The 19,736-nt window shown below is 31.9% G+C and overlaps 2 protein-coding genes across 2 annotated transcripts; one reads left to right on the top strand and one right to left on the bottom strand.

The window, feature by feature from the left end:
- Window positions 1-4,187: 4,187 nt before the first annotated feature.
- LOC111883173 (protein tesmin/TSO1-like CXC 2) lies at window positions 4,188-6,476 on the bottom strand. Its single transcript, XM_023879528.1, has 6 exons — window positions 6,409-6,476; window positions 6,149-6,344; window positions 5,968-6,066; window positions 5,456-5,522; window positions 4,529-4,673; window positions 4,188-4,437 (listed from the first exon to the last, which is right to left on the bottom strand). The coding sequence occupies exons 1-6, from the start codon at window positions 6,474-6,476 to the stop codon at window positions 4,188-4,190; spliced, it is 825 nt and encodes a 274-aa protein (XP_023735296.1).
- An 8,406-nt stretch (window positions 6,477-14,882) lies between these two features.
- On the top strand, window positions 14,883-18,673 carry LOC122194811 (CRC domain-containing protein TSO1). The gene is made up of 5 exons (XM_042896059.2): window positions 14,883-15,280; window positions 17,777-17,845; window positions 17,929-18,073; window positions 18,166-18,243; window positions 18,347-18,673. Exons 1-5 carry the CDS (start codon window positions 14,883-14,885, stop codon window positions 18,671-18,673), a joined length of 1,017 nt encoding a protein of 338 aa, XP_042751993.2.
- The last annotated feature ends 1,063 nt before the right edge of the window (window positions 18,674-19,736 follow it).

Below are 19,736 nucleotides of genomic sequence, written 5' to 3'. Positions count from 1 at the left end.
TAATTGCATCAAGGAACAGTATAATCCCTAAAAACAATAATAAGCCTAAGTTATTTAAAAGCAATTAAAAAAAGAACTTTCGGATGTACTTTCATATCTTATCTATTAGTTATTTTTGGTTTAAGATATATGTCTATAATTAGATATTTCTTGAAAGATAATAAATATTAAGATGTATGTGTATAATTGGCTATTTCTTGACACCCAAAAAATAGCATTCTACTTTTAAGGTACAATGTTATAATTGGGTATATGTTGAAATTTGCCACCCAAAAATAGCATTCTACTTTTAAACTCCAATGCTTTAATAAGTAAAAATAAAAATAAATGTGAAATGGTTTGATGCCACCCAAAAATAACATTTTATTACTAAACATCCTATTTCATTTATTTTATCATTACTTTAAGCATGTTAGTGACAGTTTTGCCCTTGTGTCTTGTATGCTTATGTTGAGGGTGGTTATGGTTAATCTTCACAGGTGTTATTGCTTAATAGTTCATGGGATGTACATTTGTTGGTTTGCTCTTACTTTCTTCTAGCTCTTGGTGAGTTTTTTTTTTTTTGACCTGGTGGACGGTGTTGCCCTTGGTTCTTGTGTGATTCTATAGTTGTCAATTTTTTTTGATGTTGCCTTTTAGTTAATTGAAATGGTTTTGTTGCCTTTTAGTTCATTGAAATGGTGTTGATCTTTTGTGTTCTTGCTTAGGTTTGGTTTCCTTTTTGTGATTTTTTTTAATATGTGTTTGAACGATTGACATTTATAATTATTTTTTTGTCTATATTCTGGATCTATACATTTAAATTCATTTGTTTGTTTTGAAATTGGAACACTTTGTTTTTCAGTTATGTAAGATATGTTAATAATAATATACACAAAGTGGTATATTGAGTCCCACAATTAGCAAGAGATTTCCTAATTACAAGTATAATTACAAAAAATAAAGAAGGATTACAAGAGGATAATTTAATGGGAGAATATAAAGGGTGCAGATGGAAGGGGATGAAAAATATTGTTCATATGGGCAGTAGTTAATGGAAAAGTCTAAATATCTACCTTCCATATCGTTAAATTTGCAGTAATCATTCAATCAACCTTGAAAATCTACACAAACACAATTTGTTGAATATTAGTCACGTGTTTTAACATAATTATAAACCATTGTCATGGTCACAACTTAATGGATGTTAATAAAATTACAAAAGATTGGGTTTAAAGTCAAAAATAATGATGTATTTGCATTAATTTTTTTAGTATAACATCCTATTTTCATTTGCTTTTATTCCCAGCCGACTGTACTTCATTTAGGGATCTCAGAGACTATTTTCTTTGGCGCATGTCTTATCTGTAAATTACTGAGCTTCATATCTTTATGTGAAACTAATAAACCATGTTCTAAGCATTTTTATTTTTAATAACGGTCTTGAAGCTATTACATGAACTAAGCTTAAATGAATGTATTTTTGGTTTTGGCTAAGAATTGGTTAGTTTTTTATTTTTTATTTTTTTTATTAATTTTTTTAATAAATTAAATGAATGTATTTTTGGTTTTTGATAAGATCTTAAAACGTTATAAGTTTAGGGAATTCAAGGTTTTTTTTGTTGACAGTGGTATGTAGGCAAAAGAATGAGTGGGATCACTTTCAAGTTGTTACGAATTACTATCTTTATGATAAGGGGCATCTTAGTCATTTCAAGTAATTAGAGGGTAGTATTTGTATATTTATTTATTCAAGGGAGGAAGATGATGTATCGATTATATAATTAATAGAATAATATTTTCAATACTACAGTTTTATTTTTCTAGATTTTTTTTTGAATTCTAAACCATGTAATACACGTGTTCAATTTTCAAGTTATAAAATGATTGGTATAAGGTGATTTTTAGTAATTACAGACAAAACAACACACTTTATGTGAAAATAACTGTTTTCACATCTAAAAATTATTGATTACGACTTTTAAAGCACATTCATTATGTTATTTTTTTTATCAATCTACTATGTTACTTAATTTATTAGTTTTAAATCATATTTATTCATATTTTCTCCATTTTCACCAATATATTGTTCATAACGTTGTCATGGTAATTTAAGTATCATAATCACAATGACTTTGTTTTTGGTTTTGGGAACCTTATTTATCATTTTACCCCTTAAAAGCCTACATAATAACACCCATAATTTCATGTCTTCAAGCGTTTGGTAATTGTGTGACCGGCTAGTATTCTCCTTGGAAACTATCATATTTCTATGTAAACACAATTTGGTTCTTATGCGATGAGGTGGTATTCAATGTGCAAAAGATCTATAATGATTAATAAATGTTTGCAAATCTTTAATTAACATGTTTTTTTAAAGTTTCAATGTTATTTTACTTCATCAACCGTATGGTACACGGGTTATACCCTAGTTTTCACAATAATTATTAACTTCGTGTAGCATTAATGAATTTTGTTTACATAAAAAATATTGAAGGGCCCATTTTTATATAATTTGCACTAGGCCCTTAAAATCAATGTTGGTGGAGGTGATGTTGGTTGTAGAGGTGGTAAACGTCGTGGTAGTAGCAACATTGGTGGCAATGACAACGACAATGTTAGGAAAAAGAAATATTATATTAGGATTAATACTTAGACCATCTTCGACTCATTTTCATTTTTCCTTTATAAATAGAGTAAAAAATGAGATAAATAGTGTTTCATTTCAACCGTACTCTATTTTCTACCCCATTTTTTACCCAAAAAACTATACTTTTAGAATATTCTATTTTTATAACTTATATATACTGTCATATACACCCCTCTACTAATTAGATTTTAACAAATATATATTATATTTTTTCATTACAAAAATATTTCAAATTATATTATCATAAATAAAATGTTTATATATAATAAATTTAAATTAATTATTACTTTATTATAAATAATTATTAAATAAATAAGATTATATTTATAATAAATATATCAAGATTACGATCATATTTGTTTCTAAATTATAATTAGTTGATAAAATAAACAAGAAATGTATAATAAATATTGTATTTAAGTTATAATTAGTAGATAAAATAAACTAGAAATGTATAAATTAAAAATGAAAGAGACTAAAATTGACAACCAAACTTCAACTCCATTTTTGGAGATATAAATAATATTCTCCCAAAGATATAAATAGTATTCCCACAAATATGAGGGAATATTATTCATATATCCAAAAATAGATTTTGGAGATGTAAATGGGGTAGGATTGAAAAAGAATAGGTAAAAAAAATAGAGTTTGGATATGGGTTGGAGGTGCCCTTAGAAACCTACTAAAATCAAAAGCTATTTTATGTCTTTAAAAGAAAAATATGTAAAAAAGATTTATTTTTTTTCATATATTTTGTGTTTTGGAAAAAGAGTTTTTTTTTCTTATATATTTTTCTACACGCATAAATTTTGACAAACAAACAAACACCGTGCACCTATTTATTTATGAGGTTGAAACTTACTAATATCACTTAATTAGACTCTTCAACCATCACATGACAACATCTTATGGGATCAGATCATTAGATCGTATTGCATCCTTCTAATTACATGCTCCAACATGGCGTGTTTTTTTTTAACAAAAGCAAAGTAATTACCAAAGGACTTCTAGTCCAACGGTATCCGGTGTTGCTCTCTCTTCTTAAGGTTGAAGGTTTGAGTCCCGTCGTGAACATAAATGGATTTAAAGAGTAGTTACTAGTTTAGGAGTAGGTTAAATTTTTCTTTTCAAAAAACAAACAAACAAACCAAACCAAATAATTCTTAGGTAATTAATAAACTATCAGAAATTAATAGCTCTTTCGAAGCAAGGAGAAATATCTAAGCCAAGACTAATTAGAAAGCCGGTTCCAAATATTTGTAATGTAGTTATCCATTTAAATTGGTATGATTATCAATATATAGTAAAAACTAGAAATAGGATTTGGAACCAATGGCCATCTAAACTCACTTGACAATCCGTAGTCCTCAAACTTGATAGGTTCACATCCTCATTTGCATCAATACATGAGGCAACAAGAAAAAAAAAAGTACCAAAACGTAATGTCAACTTTTTGTTCTGCTTTTTCCAACTATTATATCTCTTGAGAATCTCACTTATATCATTTGGTGAAGACAAGCATACATGCACGTTGCCTGTACATGAAAGGAATAAAGGCTCACTTGATATATTGAGTCGTGTTGTTGACGGTAGTATATATAAGGGTCTCGTTAGGGTTCCAGTCCAACATTTCATTGATCTCTCCAGGTGTAAGCTGATTATCCATGCTTTGATCAACATATGTATATGATTGTTGATTCAAAGGACCAATATCAAACTCCCTTGTACTTGTTCCTATCACCCCACTGATTGCAGATATTGGTGATGGATTAAAGTAACTTTCAGTTCTTGATGTATCATTTCCATGGCTAGACACAAAGAAATAATATTAGATAAATTTATGACTTTTGGAATCAAAATAAAAGTTCAAGATAAAGATCTTACTCTGGATATTGAAACCTTGTCAAAGGAGTCGAGCTTTGAAGATAACCGGATTCAGGAGGAGAAAATTCCAACCTAGTTAACTCCAATTTCGTGTTTTCACAATCATTTGGTTTCTCATTGATGGCTCTCATGGTTTGAGGTGCATTATACACATTGTACTCTGGAATACAAGATATATGGAATTATTACTAGCAATAAATACGCAAATCCACACTTAACAACAAAAAAAAATGTAAAACAATTCATGCATATAATCATAGGGACAAACATGTCACTTAGATACTGAGATATTCTTCCTCCAAAATGTTGACCGATCGAGTCCGGTTTGGGATACAGTTGGAAAACTAAGAGTTTAGAAGTAGATTAAAGTGTAGGTGTCTGAAAAAATATAATCTTAGGGTTTGTTTCTAAATTTGTAGTGCTTGGGTAAAGTCACTAAATGAGTAATAACATCATTTTGGTGTACACATATGGTCTTTCTTTTCTATGGGGTGAATGGTCATTTATGCTTACATTTTCACAATATAATTCAAATATTAACAATATTCATTAACTGTAACGTTACAGAAGTTGGAAGAAAAAAAAAACAAATAGGTGAGGGTTAATATATTAATATATTAAGTTATCCCGTAAGTTATCATGTAAAGATTAAGTGCAAAAGAAAAAACTATATATAGTTGTCCAAGTTTATTAGTTTTTAACATAAAGCCCATTAAATTATAAATAAATAAAACAAAAACAAGCCTTAATCATGTACATATATGATGCACTACACCTCCAAAAATTAAAACCTGCTTTCTATTCTACACCTGTTGCTACCATTTACGATTGGCCACACAAATAGTTGCTTTGATCATTTACATGTATGATTTTACTTATATGAGGTTGGATCATTTACATGTATGATTTTACTTATATGAGGAATATGCATATCGAATTTACCTCCTTTGATGCCAAACCCATTTTTACATCCTTCACATCGGCATCCAACACTGCATCCAACATTAGCCTGTTGGGATGAACTCATATGTTAGTAGCTATATATATATGCCTATAGTTCTTGTTAACCACAAAATTAAAGATACAATGAAAAATAAAGATAAAAGCTTTATGTGGTTGGTGAACTAGAGATATTTATTATTAATTTATGGATGAGCACAATTACATCGAAATATATTCTATACATAACTATGTATTTGATTTTCACCCTAAAACTATCAAGTACCAGATTTCGACCACAGTAATTAGACTTCACAACTCAACACATAATTTGAGAGAGTTGATTCATAGACAACATTTTTTTTTGCCATATACAACAATGACAACATTCTTGTATGCATATTAAACTCTATAAACATAAATAATTGTGTATGGCAAAAAATTATTAATTGAGGGAAAGTAAAGAGAATTAGACATGAACTGAAATCATATACAATGTAAATTAAATAACCAACCTTATAACACTCACAGTACAATTGGAAGCACATTGAATTCTTACAAGTGCAACCCTTTCTGTGTTTTCCTACAATTGGCATCACCTGATTTCCACCCTCCTGTTGAGAACCATTATTATTCATTAAGAATCAATTAATTAGCATGTAGTTATTATATATAGCCTAAGTTTAAAGATCATACGTTGTGGCTTCTTGTAGACTGAACAACGGGATGAATCTTGGGGTCAAATGCAAGTGGATCTCTCACTTTTATTTTCTCACGTGCCACCTCAACTGTATCTTCATATTCAACTCGATTGAAGCATTCTGTGCAAGAGCAATCTTCACCACAATAAAATTCACCAGCAAAACAATCACAATAACTGCAAAGGAATGTTCTGATTACCAACAATCGTAATGTTCATGACTTTATAATACAAACATACTGAAATTCTAACTTACAGCTTCACGCACTTGGACTTCTTACACTTGCAGCCCTTACGAAAATCCTTGTTGATCTTTGTAGCCATTCTGGAATATTAGAGAAATGTAGAAGGATCTTATGACTTATGAGAATCACATACAAATTAACTCTGCGTGTAAAAAATATAAAAAAAGTAACGTACGTACACTATATAGAACTATCAAGAAAGTGTCATCAACTTCACCTATAACTGGGATTTTCAGCAATGAGTTTACCTCATGGGTTTACACGATAAGCGAATCAGAAACAACAATTGAAAAAATTGAAAAAAGAAACGCTATATGGTCGATGTACGTACTTTGAAAAAAATTGAAAGCTTTGACGTAATGGAAAACTTTCTTCTTGAGGAAGATCAACAAAACCCTAACGTTCACATATCCTTTTTTTAATTACTTTGAAGACTTTAACGGCATTAAAGAAGCTTATAACAATATCGCAATCTTTTAACAAAAAGATTAGAGATAAATATTAGATAAACATAAAAAAAATGAGAAGGAATATCCCATGATAAGAACGCGGGAGGCATACCGGTCTGGCGAAGTTTTGGTGGGAATGTAATTGTATGCGATCAAAAAAGCCAAAGTGTCAATTTAGTCAACCCGTTTTATTTTTTATTTTTTTTAGGGATAAGAAACAAATTATAAATATTGAAATATGAAATTTTGAAAAAAAAATACTTACTTTTATTAAAATTTGACATTTTGTTGAAAAACATTGATGTTAAACACTTCCAAATATACATTTCATACATAAATAGAAAAAATATTTCAAAAAGTTTTTTATACAAATAAGAAAAAAAAACATATATTATATATTTATGACAAGTTAGAAATAACTCATTCGAGTGCATAATGTAGAATGACCCCATTTAAGAAAAAATTGTTAATTTTATAAAACATAAAAAAAAACTAGGTTATTCTAATAAAGTTGTCATTGTTTAGTTTTATAAATATCCCAAATTAATAAACCTAAACAGCTAACATAATCATACAAGTATATAATACATCCGATTCCAATTCTAATTTCATACAATTATACAATACATCAAAATAAGATAAACTAATACACCTAAGCACTTTACATTTTATATATCCAATCCCAATTTCATACTATACAATACATCTAAACACAAAATCAAAAATTATACCCAATTTCAGTTTCATACAACTATACAATACATCACAGTGAGCATAAACATGAGCAAAATCAGATTTCCAACCAAAATCAAAAAACAAAAAGAAAAAATCATAACCTTATCTCCAGTAGTGTAGGTTGTTGAATCACCGGAAAGAGTTCAACGGAAGGAGATGTAGAGGCTAACGGTGGTGAATGGTCGACGAGGGTTAAGGGTTGTGAAGGGAAAAGGGAAAAACCCCAAAATTGGAGTAAAAAACATGAGCAATCACAAAAAACTGTAGAAAAGAAGGACCAAGAATCATACATGCTCGTCGTCGGTAAAGGGGAGTGGTCGGAAGCGTCGATCATCATTGAGAGATCCAGAGAGAAAGCTAGGTTCAGAGTTGCTGCAAATGAACTTGATTGACTAACTTTTCTTAAGGTTAAACCTTATGCCGACGACAATTCGTCAGTATAGGGTAAAAGAAAACTATGTCATATTGTTCCTCACGTAAATAAAAAAAATAATTAAAAAATTATATGTGCCGAAAACTTTCCGTTGGGATTGAGTTCACGTGGATCGCAACATCTTATGTCGACAACTTGTCGTCGGGATAACTTTCTGAAAAAACATCATTTCCTAATATCCGCACCATGGAATATAAATAAATCGAAATTATAATTTTCGTAACCTATATTGACAGAAATTCATAGTCATAGTTTTTGAGAAAACCGCCTAAAGACTTTTTATTCCCGCCGAAGCTATGACGACAACAAGTTGTCGGCATAAATACCCATGTCAAACGAAGTTAGTCAACCATGTAGCGTCGAAATATCGCCGGCGTAGCTTTATTGTACCGGCGACTCGTGTCGTTGGCGTTGAATTTGTGGGCACAGGGTGTTATTCTTGTAGTGAAATATAACATGACATATATTTGTCGTGAAATCCTTTAGGGTTCTACATTTGTATTTCTTGTTGAAGTCCAAAGAGAAGGAAAACAGAGTATCGAATACCAAAGAAAGGGAAAGCATACCAAAAGTGTTCGAGTCATGGAGCAAAACAAAATAACGAAACTCAAGGAAGGCTCACTGAAGAAAGGGGTAGAGCAAGGATGCTCTCTTGCTCCGATCTACATGCTTCCATCGGTAGTGGGAGCTCAAATCGAAAGGGGGTTGAATCCATTGGTCGGATTTTAAAGATGTTGAGTGAAATAAAGTAGATGTTGAAGAGTTCCTCTGTCTTCTCGGGTAAGTGTTCGAGAAAGAGAAGGAATTGAAGGCTTCATTATTGGAAACAATAAGAAAGGCACCAATGAACTCAATTCCCAAACCCTTTTCTTAATTCCAACCCATCCCTTCATCTGCTAATTGCCCACTATCATCTTAACCTAAGCCTATCATTTACTCAACATCAACCCCATACTGATACACCCCATATCCTTCCTTCACCTATACTTTCAACTTATTGAAACTCCCTTGAACAATAATCCTAAACTGCCCCACTGACTACCTGATTTCCCAATATAGGTTTTTTCTATTGCCTCTATTACCAAACACCATTAGAAGAAACATGAAGATTTACTATATATGCTACTAGGTATGAGACTCATGTATTACATGAGTTTATTTAAAAAACAAAAAAAAAAAACTAAATATAAAATTCTAAACATTCGAAGTTTGAATTTATAAGAAAAATGAGAAAAATATTGAATTATAAAAATTAAAGTGTTTTTTTCTATAAATTTAAACAAATAATATAGATGAATGAATAAAGAAAATTAATAAAGCTTAAATTTAGTAATTTTGAAATTAAATGGAAAGTTCATTAAGAAAATTAATATGCATTTATTATTGAATTTAAATATTATGTGAAATTTAATAAAATAGAAAAACAATAAAATAACATGTGGAAAAAAAAGTAATTCAAAATAACCACAAAATGACATTTGGCAAATTGAATGAGAGTGTAACAAGTGGCAAAAAAACATTCATTTATTAGAGTAGAAGAGCAAGTTTTGGTATTTCGTGAAAAATGTGAAGAATAGCAATGGTCAAATGCTTGCAATCAACGGGATTTTTTAAGAACCCAACAACCATCAAAACTATGATATTTGGCTAAGATACCATTCAAGAAGAAAGTTACATAACATATACAAGGAATACATGGACACCACCCTTAAAGGTGCAGTTGATAAGGCCGACGATAGGCGACCTGGGCCATGTCACGGATGACTTGATCACCGTGTGCCACTTAGTGTAAATTCGGCTATATTAGGCTACAACACTTCCTAGAGATGTATAAACGATTAAGTAAGCAAGAGAATAAGGCTTTCGAGTTTCTACAAACGAAAGATAACTTCTATTATAAGAGCTCGAGAGAATACAAGGAAGCTTTCTAATGGTTTGGAGCAAATAAGCTCCTCCCTATTTATACTTGTCCTTCCCCCTCTATGGAAGTTTCTAAATACTATTACATTAGTCCTATATTCTTGACTACTCTAGACTATTCTACCAAGCTACATATATTTACAAGTCTTCATGAAATGTTCAAAATGATTCTTCGATGTCCTAGAGAAATCTAGGACGTTCCAGACTCTATTTTGCTATACTTGTAGGTTCTCCCATTTTCTCGAGTACTTTAGAAGAGTCTAGAATCTTGATCGTGACAGACTGCCCAGGGTTTATGTCTTTAGGAGGCCCAAAAAGTATAGAATATGTTTTTTTTTTTTGGGGAAGGGGGGGGGGGGGGGGGGGGGGGGGGCATTTTTTTCGCCCTGGACAGTGGGCCTGGCAGTGAGCAAAATGTAAACTAGGATGACTTCCTGCCACCATCGGTGCATCAAGATCGTCACCATCCCGCCAAGCTTTGCAAAAGGGAGTCCACAAAGCTCTTTCATAACTCCAAGATCAAGTTTCCATTGGTGCTCAACAAGGTTAGGCAACTAGCCACTTACAAGGCTTCAAGCCCTAATTTGTTGAAGTGGCATAATTGGATGTTTGTTTTTAAGTTGCTGGAAAATTTGATCTTTGTTTCGAGCCAAAGTTGTTATTTCCTAACAATGTTAGAAATCTTGGATATTTGACATTTTGATGATTAAAAGAAACAAAAGACATGTTCGAATGGTTTTATGCAAATTAATGGGATTTTTTTTTTATTTAGTTTATGTTTTTGTCAAAGGTAAAGTCAAGTCGGGTTAGAACATCCACACTCCATTCAACTCATGGAGAGTTGAAAAGGGTGTCAAGTAGGAGAAAGAATGTATATTTTCAAGTCAATTCTATAAATTTGCATCAGAAACTTATACTCTCTCTTCCATATTATATTGAAATATAAACCATTAAAATCTTATTGCGCTTCCATTGTTGATGCCCTTAGTGGAACCTGCAAAATGGAGAATATAAACAAATAAATTATACAAGGGCCTTTTCTAAATATATAATATGATGGCCCTGTGTTTTGCCCTTTCTGTAAAAAAATGACAGAGACCATTTTTGCAATTTCTCTAGGATTTATTTTTGTAACCGTAAGAACAGAATTCCCACCACCCGCACTTCGTTATAGAGGCTTACCTTTTGTAGCTTCCCGCCTTTTTTTATCAGTCTACATTACTTTTTCTGATTATATACTTCTTTGCTCTGTTTCTGCTAAAAGTATATCGATCGTAGTTTAGGGTTTCAAGAATCATCGACTCTTCTTCTACGCTGATCTTTACACACCTCTTTCATCAAAGAAATCCACTGATTTCCAGGTAAATGCAGTTTAATCCTACATTTCGCGTTTGAATTAGTTTCTAATAACCCTTATCCTGTAAATCCGTAAATCTTTGCCGATGATGTTTCGAGTTCTTGGTGAAGTGTTTTTTTTTGTCATTTTATTTTTATTTTTGAAAGGGTGTTCTTGTTGAAATTGATTGCATTTTCTTCCCAATTCTAGCGCATTCGAATGTGTGATTTCAATTGTAATTCTTTCACGCTCAGAGTTTGACACTTATTTTAAAGCGTGATGCTCATAAGTCTACTCTGTAATTTTGTTTGTAAGATTACGCTGAAGAAGGATTAATGGAGGAATGTTTTTAATTCATAAATCGATACAGTAGATATTCCAGATGCGCAAATTAAGCTTTTGATCATACAATTAGGTCAACAGGGAACCTGAACACTGAGTCTATGACTCAGACATCTCAAACGAAACCCCCAAAAGGAAATGCTTTTCTTCATCTTTCCTGTTAGATTCGTTTATCTTGATGAATTCTTATATTCATGTGTTTTGCTAACTGTTTCAGAATGGCTACAAAAAGAAATACTGTTCCTCGTAAGCAATGCAGGTGTCATAATACCAATTGCTTGAAACTGTAAGTCAAAATTTAATTATGGCAACAACCAAATCTTCTTCCCCTTTAATTGTGTTGCTATGACCACATTCACTAAATAAAAAATTACAGAAGTTTAAGAACTAAAATATACGAGTTTTTTAACGCCAACATTTCCTTTAATTTGCAGTTATTGTGGTTGCTTTGCTGCTGAAAGTTATTGTAGCGAAGTTTGCTCTTGCAAAGAATGCTTCAATCGACTTGGTTATGAAGATAAGGTTAATGAGGCACATGAAGAAGCACTAGAGAGAAATCCATATGCATTTTCCACCAAGGTTCACTTTCTTAAGTAGTTTAATTATGCCCTTTAAAACTTAGCTTTACATGCATGCTAATTAATGGATCCTTAATACACATGCATGCATGCATGCATTATGGTTGTCAACAGGAGGGGCAAGATCATAGGTTGATGCCAACTTTAGAGAAACACAAAAAAGGTTGCACGTGTAGGGTGAGAATGTGCATTCAGGAGTCATGTAAGTGCTTTAAGGTATGTTACACAGATGTTCAATTCATGTTAGATTCAATATTTACTAATTTCTATCGTTTTGACTAACTTTTTTAAGTTAATCCCAATAGGCTCAAGTCGGATGTGGGGGTCATTGCCTTTGTGTAGGATGTGAAAATGTTCATGGCAAGAGAGGGGATTATAACTTCGATCATAAGAAGATTGACTCTGATGAGGTTTCTTTGGATCAGCTTGAATCTTCTAATTAACCCCGACATAATGACGATGATTATGATTTATGAGATCAAATTGAATTCATGAACCGGTTTATATTGTAAGACTTTGACTTTCGATTCATATTGTAAGTAGTGTCAAACCATTAAGATTTTGACTTGTAATAATACATTCTCATCTAATTCCTTTGGATGTATTAGTTAGTATATTTGAAATATTAAAATAGAATGAGAGGCCTAGCTTTCCAACTTATGATGAGGCGAATAACACTTTGCAAACAATTGCAAGGATGACCATCGATGTTTATGCCATTCAAAAGAAAATTCATCAAACTTTCTCGTATATATATATGATACATATTAATTAGTTATTATATTATGGTTTCTATACACGCCTCCTTAACTCCAAAACTTCCATACACTTAAAATGGCTAAAGTATAAGGAAAGTTATTGATTAATTTAAGCCCTTGTATATGTGCAATGAGCCAACTGCATGTTAGCATATGTTTAGCTAATTTGCCATTACATAAGGCTAGAATAGTCTTTTAACATATAGTTAGGGCAATAATATTAATAATCAAATTAATAATAGGTATTTTAGTTATATATTTTGCATTGGAGCAAAACAAACCGCAATTTAATGAGTCTATCCTTAGAAAAAAAAAAAAAAACAATTTGTGTAATTTACTTTATAATATATACCTACAAATCATTAAAATGTTTCCAAATAATACCAAGATATAATCTGTGACAATTGGTTCATGGATAAAGTATAAAAACAGCTAATTTTGTAACCGTAAGAATAGCATTCCCATTACCGTTGCGAGGGTCATATTCTCTAGCTTCCCGCCTTTTTTTTACCTGTATAAATAACTTTTCTGATTTTTATTTCTTTTGCCAAAAGTTTATCGATCTTGATTAGGGTTTCAAAAATCGTCGACTCTTCTTCCACGCTGATCAGCTTTGGGGTTTTATTAATTAGGGCATTAAGTAAATAATCCCATTGACACCTCTTTCATCAAAGAAATCCATTGGTTTCCAGGTATACTTACAGTTTAATCCTACATTTCTTATTTGAATTTGTTTCTAATCCCCTTATCTTGTAAATCGGTAAAATCTTTGCCGATTATTCCAGTTATTAGTGAAGAATTTTGTCTGAAAAGCTATTCTTGGTGAATTTGATGGTGTTTTCTTGCCAATTCTTGCGCATTAGAATGCCTACTTTCACTTGTATGTTTTTCACGCTCAGATTAGAACACTCTGTTTGAAACTTGATGCTCGTAAGTCCACTCTATAATTTTGTTAGTAAGAAGGATTGATGCAATGACGAATATAGAGGAAAATTAGTGAAAACAACCACTTGAAAGATCGTTGTTCTTTCTGTAGATAGAGGAACGTTTTTAATTAACGAATTTAGGTCATCGGAAACACCACAATTAAATTACTTGATTCCCAATTGAGCATATGAGATTATTTGATTTGGGGAACCTGAATTCCTAGTGTTTATGAATCTGACATTTCAAAACCCCAAAAAGAAAGATTTTTCTTCATGTTTCCTGTCAGACTTGATGTTTCTGTAATAACTTTTCATGTTCTTCTCTTACAGTTCCAAGAATGCCTAGAAAAAGAAAAAACCATGCTCATAAAGGATGCAACTGTCAGAATACCAATTGCTTGAAACTGTAAGTTCGAATTTAATAATGGCAACTAATTAAAGCTTATGTTTTATAGCACAACAGTTCCTTTGCAGTTATTGTATTTGCTTCGCTGCTGAACATCATTGTAACGAAGCATGTTCATGCAAAGAATGCTTCAATCAACTTGATTATAAAGAAAAAGTTGACAAGGCACGTGAAGAAGCACAAGAGCGAAATCCACTGGCATTTTCCACCAAGGTTCATTCTCTTTATCTCTTAATCATCTTTAAAAACTTGACTTTGCAACTCCATGCAAATTAATGGATTCTTAATCCATAATCGTTGTCAACAGGAGGGTCGAGAAAAGCACATAATAGGTTGCAAGTGTAGGGTTTCATTATGCTCACAACTTTTATGCAAGTGCTATAGGGTATGTTATAGGGTTTTTTCAATTCATATATGTCAGATTATCTTTACTTTAATTTCTCGAGTTTCTACTAACTTTTTTTTTGTTTTTTTTTTTTGTTTTTGATTAATCACAATAGACTCAAGTGGGATGCCGAAGTGAATGTCGATGTGTAGGAATATGTGAAAACATTCATGGAAAACGAGGGGATAGCTTTGAGATGAAGATGGAAACAAGTACAATGGAGTCTGAATTCATGAATCAGTTTATACCTCAAAATATGGACATTCCATACATACAATTTCAATCTTCTAACCATGACATGATGATAGGAACACCACAAGATATCAATGGTAATGATCCGAGTTCAGTGGGAAACCTTTCATACACTGATATGGTTTCTTTAAATCAGTTTGAAGTCATGAATCAATTCACACATGAAGATATCAATGCTAGAGATCTGAGTTCAATGATGAACACTGCATACATCCCATCAGTAGCTGGATCTTCCAACTGTGAGAAGATGATAGGAACAAGTACAAGGGACTGGGATATGGTTCCTATGGATCAGCTTGATCAGTTCATGAATCCGTTCACTATACCTCAAGATTTCAAATCAAGACATGATGATAGGAGAAAGTAGAAGATATATAGTTTGCTAAATGTGGATTTTTTTTTCTTATATTCTCATGTAAGAACATTAGTCTTTTTCGGTGTTCTAGTTAGTAATTTGTGTATTGTTGTGATGGTTGGATGAAAAGATGATTTTTTTAAGTTGGTTAGTGTTGAATTAGATTGTAAAAAGTATGTCGATTAGAGTTATGTTATGAAGAATGTTTTGCATGAGAAATCTATGTGTAATTAAAATATATTGGTACAAACCTACATGGTAAATCACTAAAGAAACCTACTAATTATGCAATGTTAGTCGATGTTTGGAAAACTGGTAGTTAAAAGATAATTAAATGGATCAGTAACTTTGTTATCCAATTCCTTTGTTTCTGGTTGGTTATGTATGATATTGCTAAAGAAATGTTCAATAACTTGGTTAGAACACACTAAACTGAACTTTCCCAAATAATATAAGTTGTCGACAAATATTTGGGCCATTCAACAAAAATGTTCAACTGGTATCATTGTCGTAAGAAAAGCCACTAAAGGAGGATTTTTCCTATTTACCTAGCTAAGGTGAAGAAGAGAACAATTGGAGAATCCAGCAATGGGCATTTACTAGGGGTGGCAACTCTAAACATGAACCTGCTACAAAAATAAACGGTTTGGGTTGAGATTTCTGACCCACCAACCTGCTAAAAAACGGATAGTTTTCGGGTTAGTTATTGGGTTCACGGATCAACCGGCCAACCTATTTAATTTTTTTTTATTTTTCTATTTTTTATTTTTTAAAAGGTATTGTTGCATTAAATCAAGCTTCCTCATGAGAATATTTGAACCCAAAACCTCCCTCCTTATGGGAAGATTCATTGTATAATATTATAATATATTATATTTAATTTATGTAATTATGTCTATCATCCTATGTGTGTTTAGTGCCCTATATTAAATCAGTCCTTATTATTACACAAAGAATATTTGGGTTTATAGGTCAACTCGTCGGCCTGCCAACCCGATCTGACCCATGGACACGTATATATAAACGGGTTAGATAAGTCGTGTACGGGTTAATATTTCTAACATGCTAGCCCTCGACATGAATAATTATATAGGTCGTGTACGGGTTGATGCATTTTGACCCGTCAATCCGAAGCCTACACGATTGCTACCCCTGGTAGATACTTACCATTCTATGTGATATAACTTTCTATTTTTTGTCTTACTCTTGAGTATTTGATACCAATAGTGGAACTCACATTTGCAACATATACATGTTGAAGTTATCAAAAGTTAAAGCGATAGAATTACTAGATCGATGATGGTTACACTTCTCCTCCGTTATCTTTCTTTATTGGTGTCGGTGACCGGTATATTTGCAACCTTCAGATCTCAAAAGCTCGTTTTCTCTTTCGATTTCCTTTTCTCGTTGGCTTTCCTCTCTTACCTCACATATAGTCTCTCTCCAAAACTGCATTCCAATTTCAATAACACTATTATTGTTGAAACCTTTGAGTTTCTCAATACCAAAATCATCTTCATGTTCTTGAACTCAATGAGGAAACCGATGGGTGGTGATGAGTCCATATTGTTTTATATATATATATATATATCAAATAATACTTCAAACAACAAAGATATTAAAATAATTAAAAAATATATATATTATTAAGGACAAAATAGTTATTTCACTAGACTATACTAGAGACCAAAAACAAAAATAAATAAATGATATGATGGTTCAAATAAAAAACAAGCTTAGCAACTCCACCACCGGTACTCCGTTACCGTTGCGAGGCATATATCTTTTATAGTTTCCCGCCTTTTTATCATTTTATATTTACTTTTCTGTTTTTTTTTTGTTCCTTATGCTCTGTTTTTGCTTAAAGGATATCGATCTTGGTTAGGGTTTCAAGAATCATCGGCTCTTCTTCTACGCTGATCGGATTTTGGCTTCTTTTAGGGCACCATCACTGACGCTTCTTTAATCAAAGAAATCGACTGGTTTCGAGGTACACACAGTTTTATCCTAAATTTCGTTTCTGAATTCGTTCCAAATACCCTTATCTTGTAAATCCGTAAAATCTTTGCCGATGGTTCCAGTTCATGGTGATGGTTTCTGTCGTTTTCATTTTACTTTTTGAAAGGTTATTTTGGGTGAAATTGATGACATTTTCCTTCCAATTCAAGCGCATTAGAATGTTTACATTAACCTGTAAAGATTTTACTCTTAGATTCGGAGACTTAGTTTCAAATTTGATGCTCATAAGTCATGACTCCACCCTGTAATTTTGTTAGTATGATTATATGCAGAGAAAGGATTGATATAGGATGTCAAATTTAGGGTGAAATCATGGAAGTCAAGTAGAAAGTATTTTAAATGATAAATGGGTATGAAAGATAACATGGTTAATTGCCTCAAAACCCCCAAAACAAAAGGTTTTTCTTCATGCTTCATGCCATACTTTTTGATGTGGATAGATGCTTCCTGTTATATTTATTCATGGTATTCTTTAATTATTTCAGAATGGCTACAAAACGCAACATTGATGCTCATAAATGCTGCAAGTGTAAGACTACCAAGTGCTTGAAACTGTAAGTTCAAATTTAATAATGACAACAACTCTTTTTCCCATTAAATTTTTGCAACTAAAGTTTGAGTCTTTTTAACACAACAGATATTGTGGTTGCTTTGCTGCTGAATCTTATTGTACTGAAGCTTGCTCTTGCAAAGAATGCTGTAATCGACTTGATTATCAAGATACAGTTGAAGTCGCACGTGAACAAGCAAAAGTGAGAAATCCACTTGCATTTTCCACCAAGGTTTCATTCTTTTGATCACAGCCTATGATCTTTAAAACTTGACTTTGCATGTGAAATAATTGATTCTTAATACTCATTATGGTTGCAAACAGGAGGATAAAGATAGGAACAAAATCGGTTGTGAATGTAGGTTGTCAATGTGCTTGAAAGAATCATGTAAGTGCAATAAGGTATGTGTTTAATTATAACTGAGTAACAATTATTCAGTTCATGTCATATTCTCTTTAAATACTTCTCGGGTTTCTACTAACTTTTTTGAGTTATTTCCAATAGGCTAAAGTTGGATGCCAGCTTCAATGTCGTTGTAGAGGATGTAAAAATGTTCATGGCAAGAGAGAGGATAACTTTGATAAGAATAAGATGAATGAAAGAAATCTAAGTTCAGTGACAAACTTTTCATACATTCAATCAGCAGCTGAATCTTCTAACTTTGAGATGATGATAGGAACAAGTAAAACGGAGTATGATTTGGATCTTCCAACTTTGGATCAACTTGAATTGATGAATCAGTTCACTTCTCAAGATTTGGATCAGTTTGAATTCATGAATCAGTCTACATCTCAAGATTTCAATGTAAGACATGATGAGAGGAAAAAGTAGAAACATACTCATCTCCTCTAAATATGATATTTTTAGCATATCAGGAATGTAAAATTTAAATGTAAAGAAGAGCATTCTAGCTTATGAGGAAAATATAACTTTGCAAACACATGCAAGGATACGTTGATCTTTATGAAGTTTAAATACATGATAAAATGAAGCTTTTTGATCTTATGCTACATGTGTAGTTATTACTTATTATATCATTCAGTTTATGTTTCCACATCACATTTACAATTCTTAGCTTCTACAAGAACCTAAGAATTTTGAACAATCGTGACAATTTGACTATAATTATTGTAAACATGAAAAACTTTCAACTTTATCTCTTAAATATCGTATGTTTGGCAGTTTGACACTAAAGAAATCTAGCCCATTTGTTGTAAAAGCCCATTTGCAATAGATACGTTTCTCATTTGCTCTTATGCTACATTTGTTGTAACCATGTTTTGTAAAAGCCCAAAACACAAAAACATGCAAAACCTTTTTTTTCTGGAATATGCACATATTTTGCAGTGGGTCCCTATAAAATTTGTGGCTTTGAAGAGATGTGAAACTTTATGCTTTTTTTAGACAAAATAGCATTAACATTTAGACTATTCTTGTTTTTTCTTTTATCTGTCACATATCATTAAAAAAATTTGATAATTGAACACTTGTGTTAGAAAATTTGTCACGGATAAAATAAAGAACAATTGTTTTTCCGCAATTAGTTACCGTTGCGAGGCGTATTATAGATTCCCGCCTTTTTATCATTCTCCATTACATTTCTAATGGTTTTTCTCCCTCTGTTTTTGCTAAAAGAGTGTTGATCTTGATTCAAGAATCCATAGCTTCTTCTTCTTCTACGCTGATAAGAAATAACGAGTTGGGGTTTTCTTTTAGGGCATTAATTCTCCTGAACAAGAAAATAACCCCATTAACGCCATCACTACACCGCTTTCATCTACGAAATCCACTGGTTTCCAGGTACGTATCGCATATCCTGTTTTCATTTCTAAATCTGTTTTTGATACTACGCTAATTTTGTGAATCGACGGGGTAAAGTAATTGTCGAAAGTTC

Source organism: Lactuca sativa, chromosome 6 (assembly GCF_002870075.4).
Source record: "Lactuca sativa cultivar Salinas chromosome 6, Lsat_Salinas_v11, whole genome shotgun sequence".
Taxonomy (NCBI): Eukaryota; Viridiplantae; Streptophyta; class Magnoliopsida; order Asterales; family Asteraceae; genus Lactuca; species Lactuca sativa.
The sequence above is the reverse complement of the archived record's forward strand: the minus strand, read 5'-3'. Positions and strand labels throughout refer to the sequence as shown.

What these genes read in the sequence shown, in the direction of transcription:
- LOC111883173 (XM_023879528.1), bottom strand. Translation starts at nt 6,476, where the DNA reads ATGGCTACAAAGATCAACAAGGATTTTCGTAAGGGCTGCAAGTGTAAG. An exon ending in TGTACTGTGAGTGTTATAAG is followed by an intron (nt 5,523 to 5,967) that starts GTTGGTTATTTA and finishes TCATCCCAACAG; the next exon opens with GCTAATGTTGGATGCAGTGT. An exon ending in AGCTCGACTCCTTTGACAAG is followed by an intron (nt 4,438 to 4,528) that starts GTTTCAATATCC and finishes CTTTGTGTCTAG; the next exon opens with CCATGGAAATGATACATCAA.
- LOC122194811 (XM_042896059.2), top strand. Translation starts at nt 14,883, where the DNA reads ATGGAGTCTGAATTCATGAATCAGTTTATACCTCAAAATATGGACATT. An exon ending in CACTTGCATTTTCCACCAAG is followed by an intron (nt 18,074 to 18,165) that starts GTTTCATTCTTT and finishes GGTTGCAAACAG; the next exon opens with GAGGATAAAGATAGGAACAA. An exon ending in AATCATGTAAGTGCAATAAG is followed by an intron (nt 18,244 to 18,346) that starts GTATGTGTTTAA and finishes TATTTCCAATAG; the next exon opens with GCTAAAGTTGGATGCCAGCT.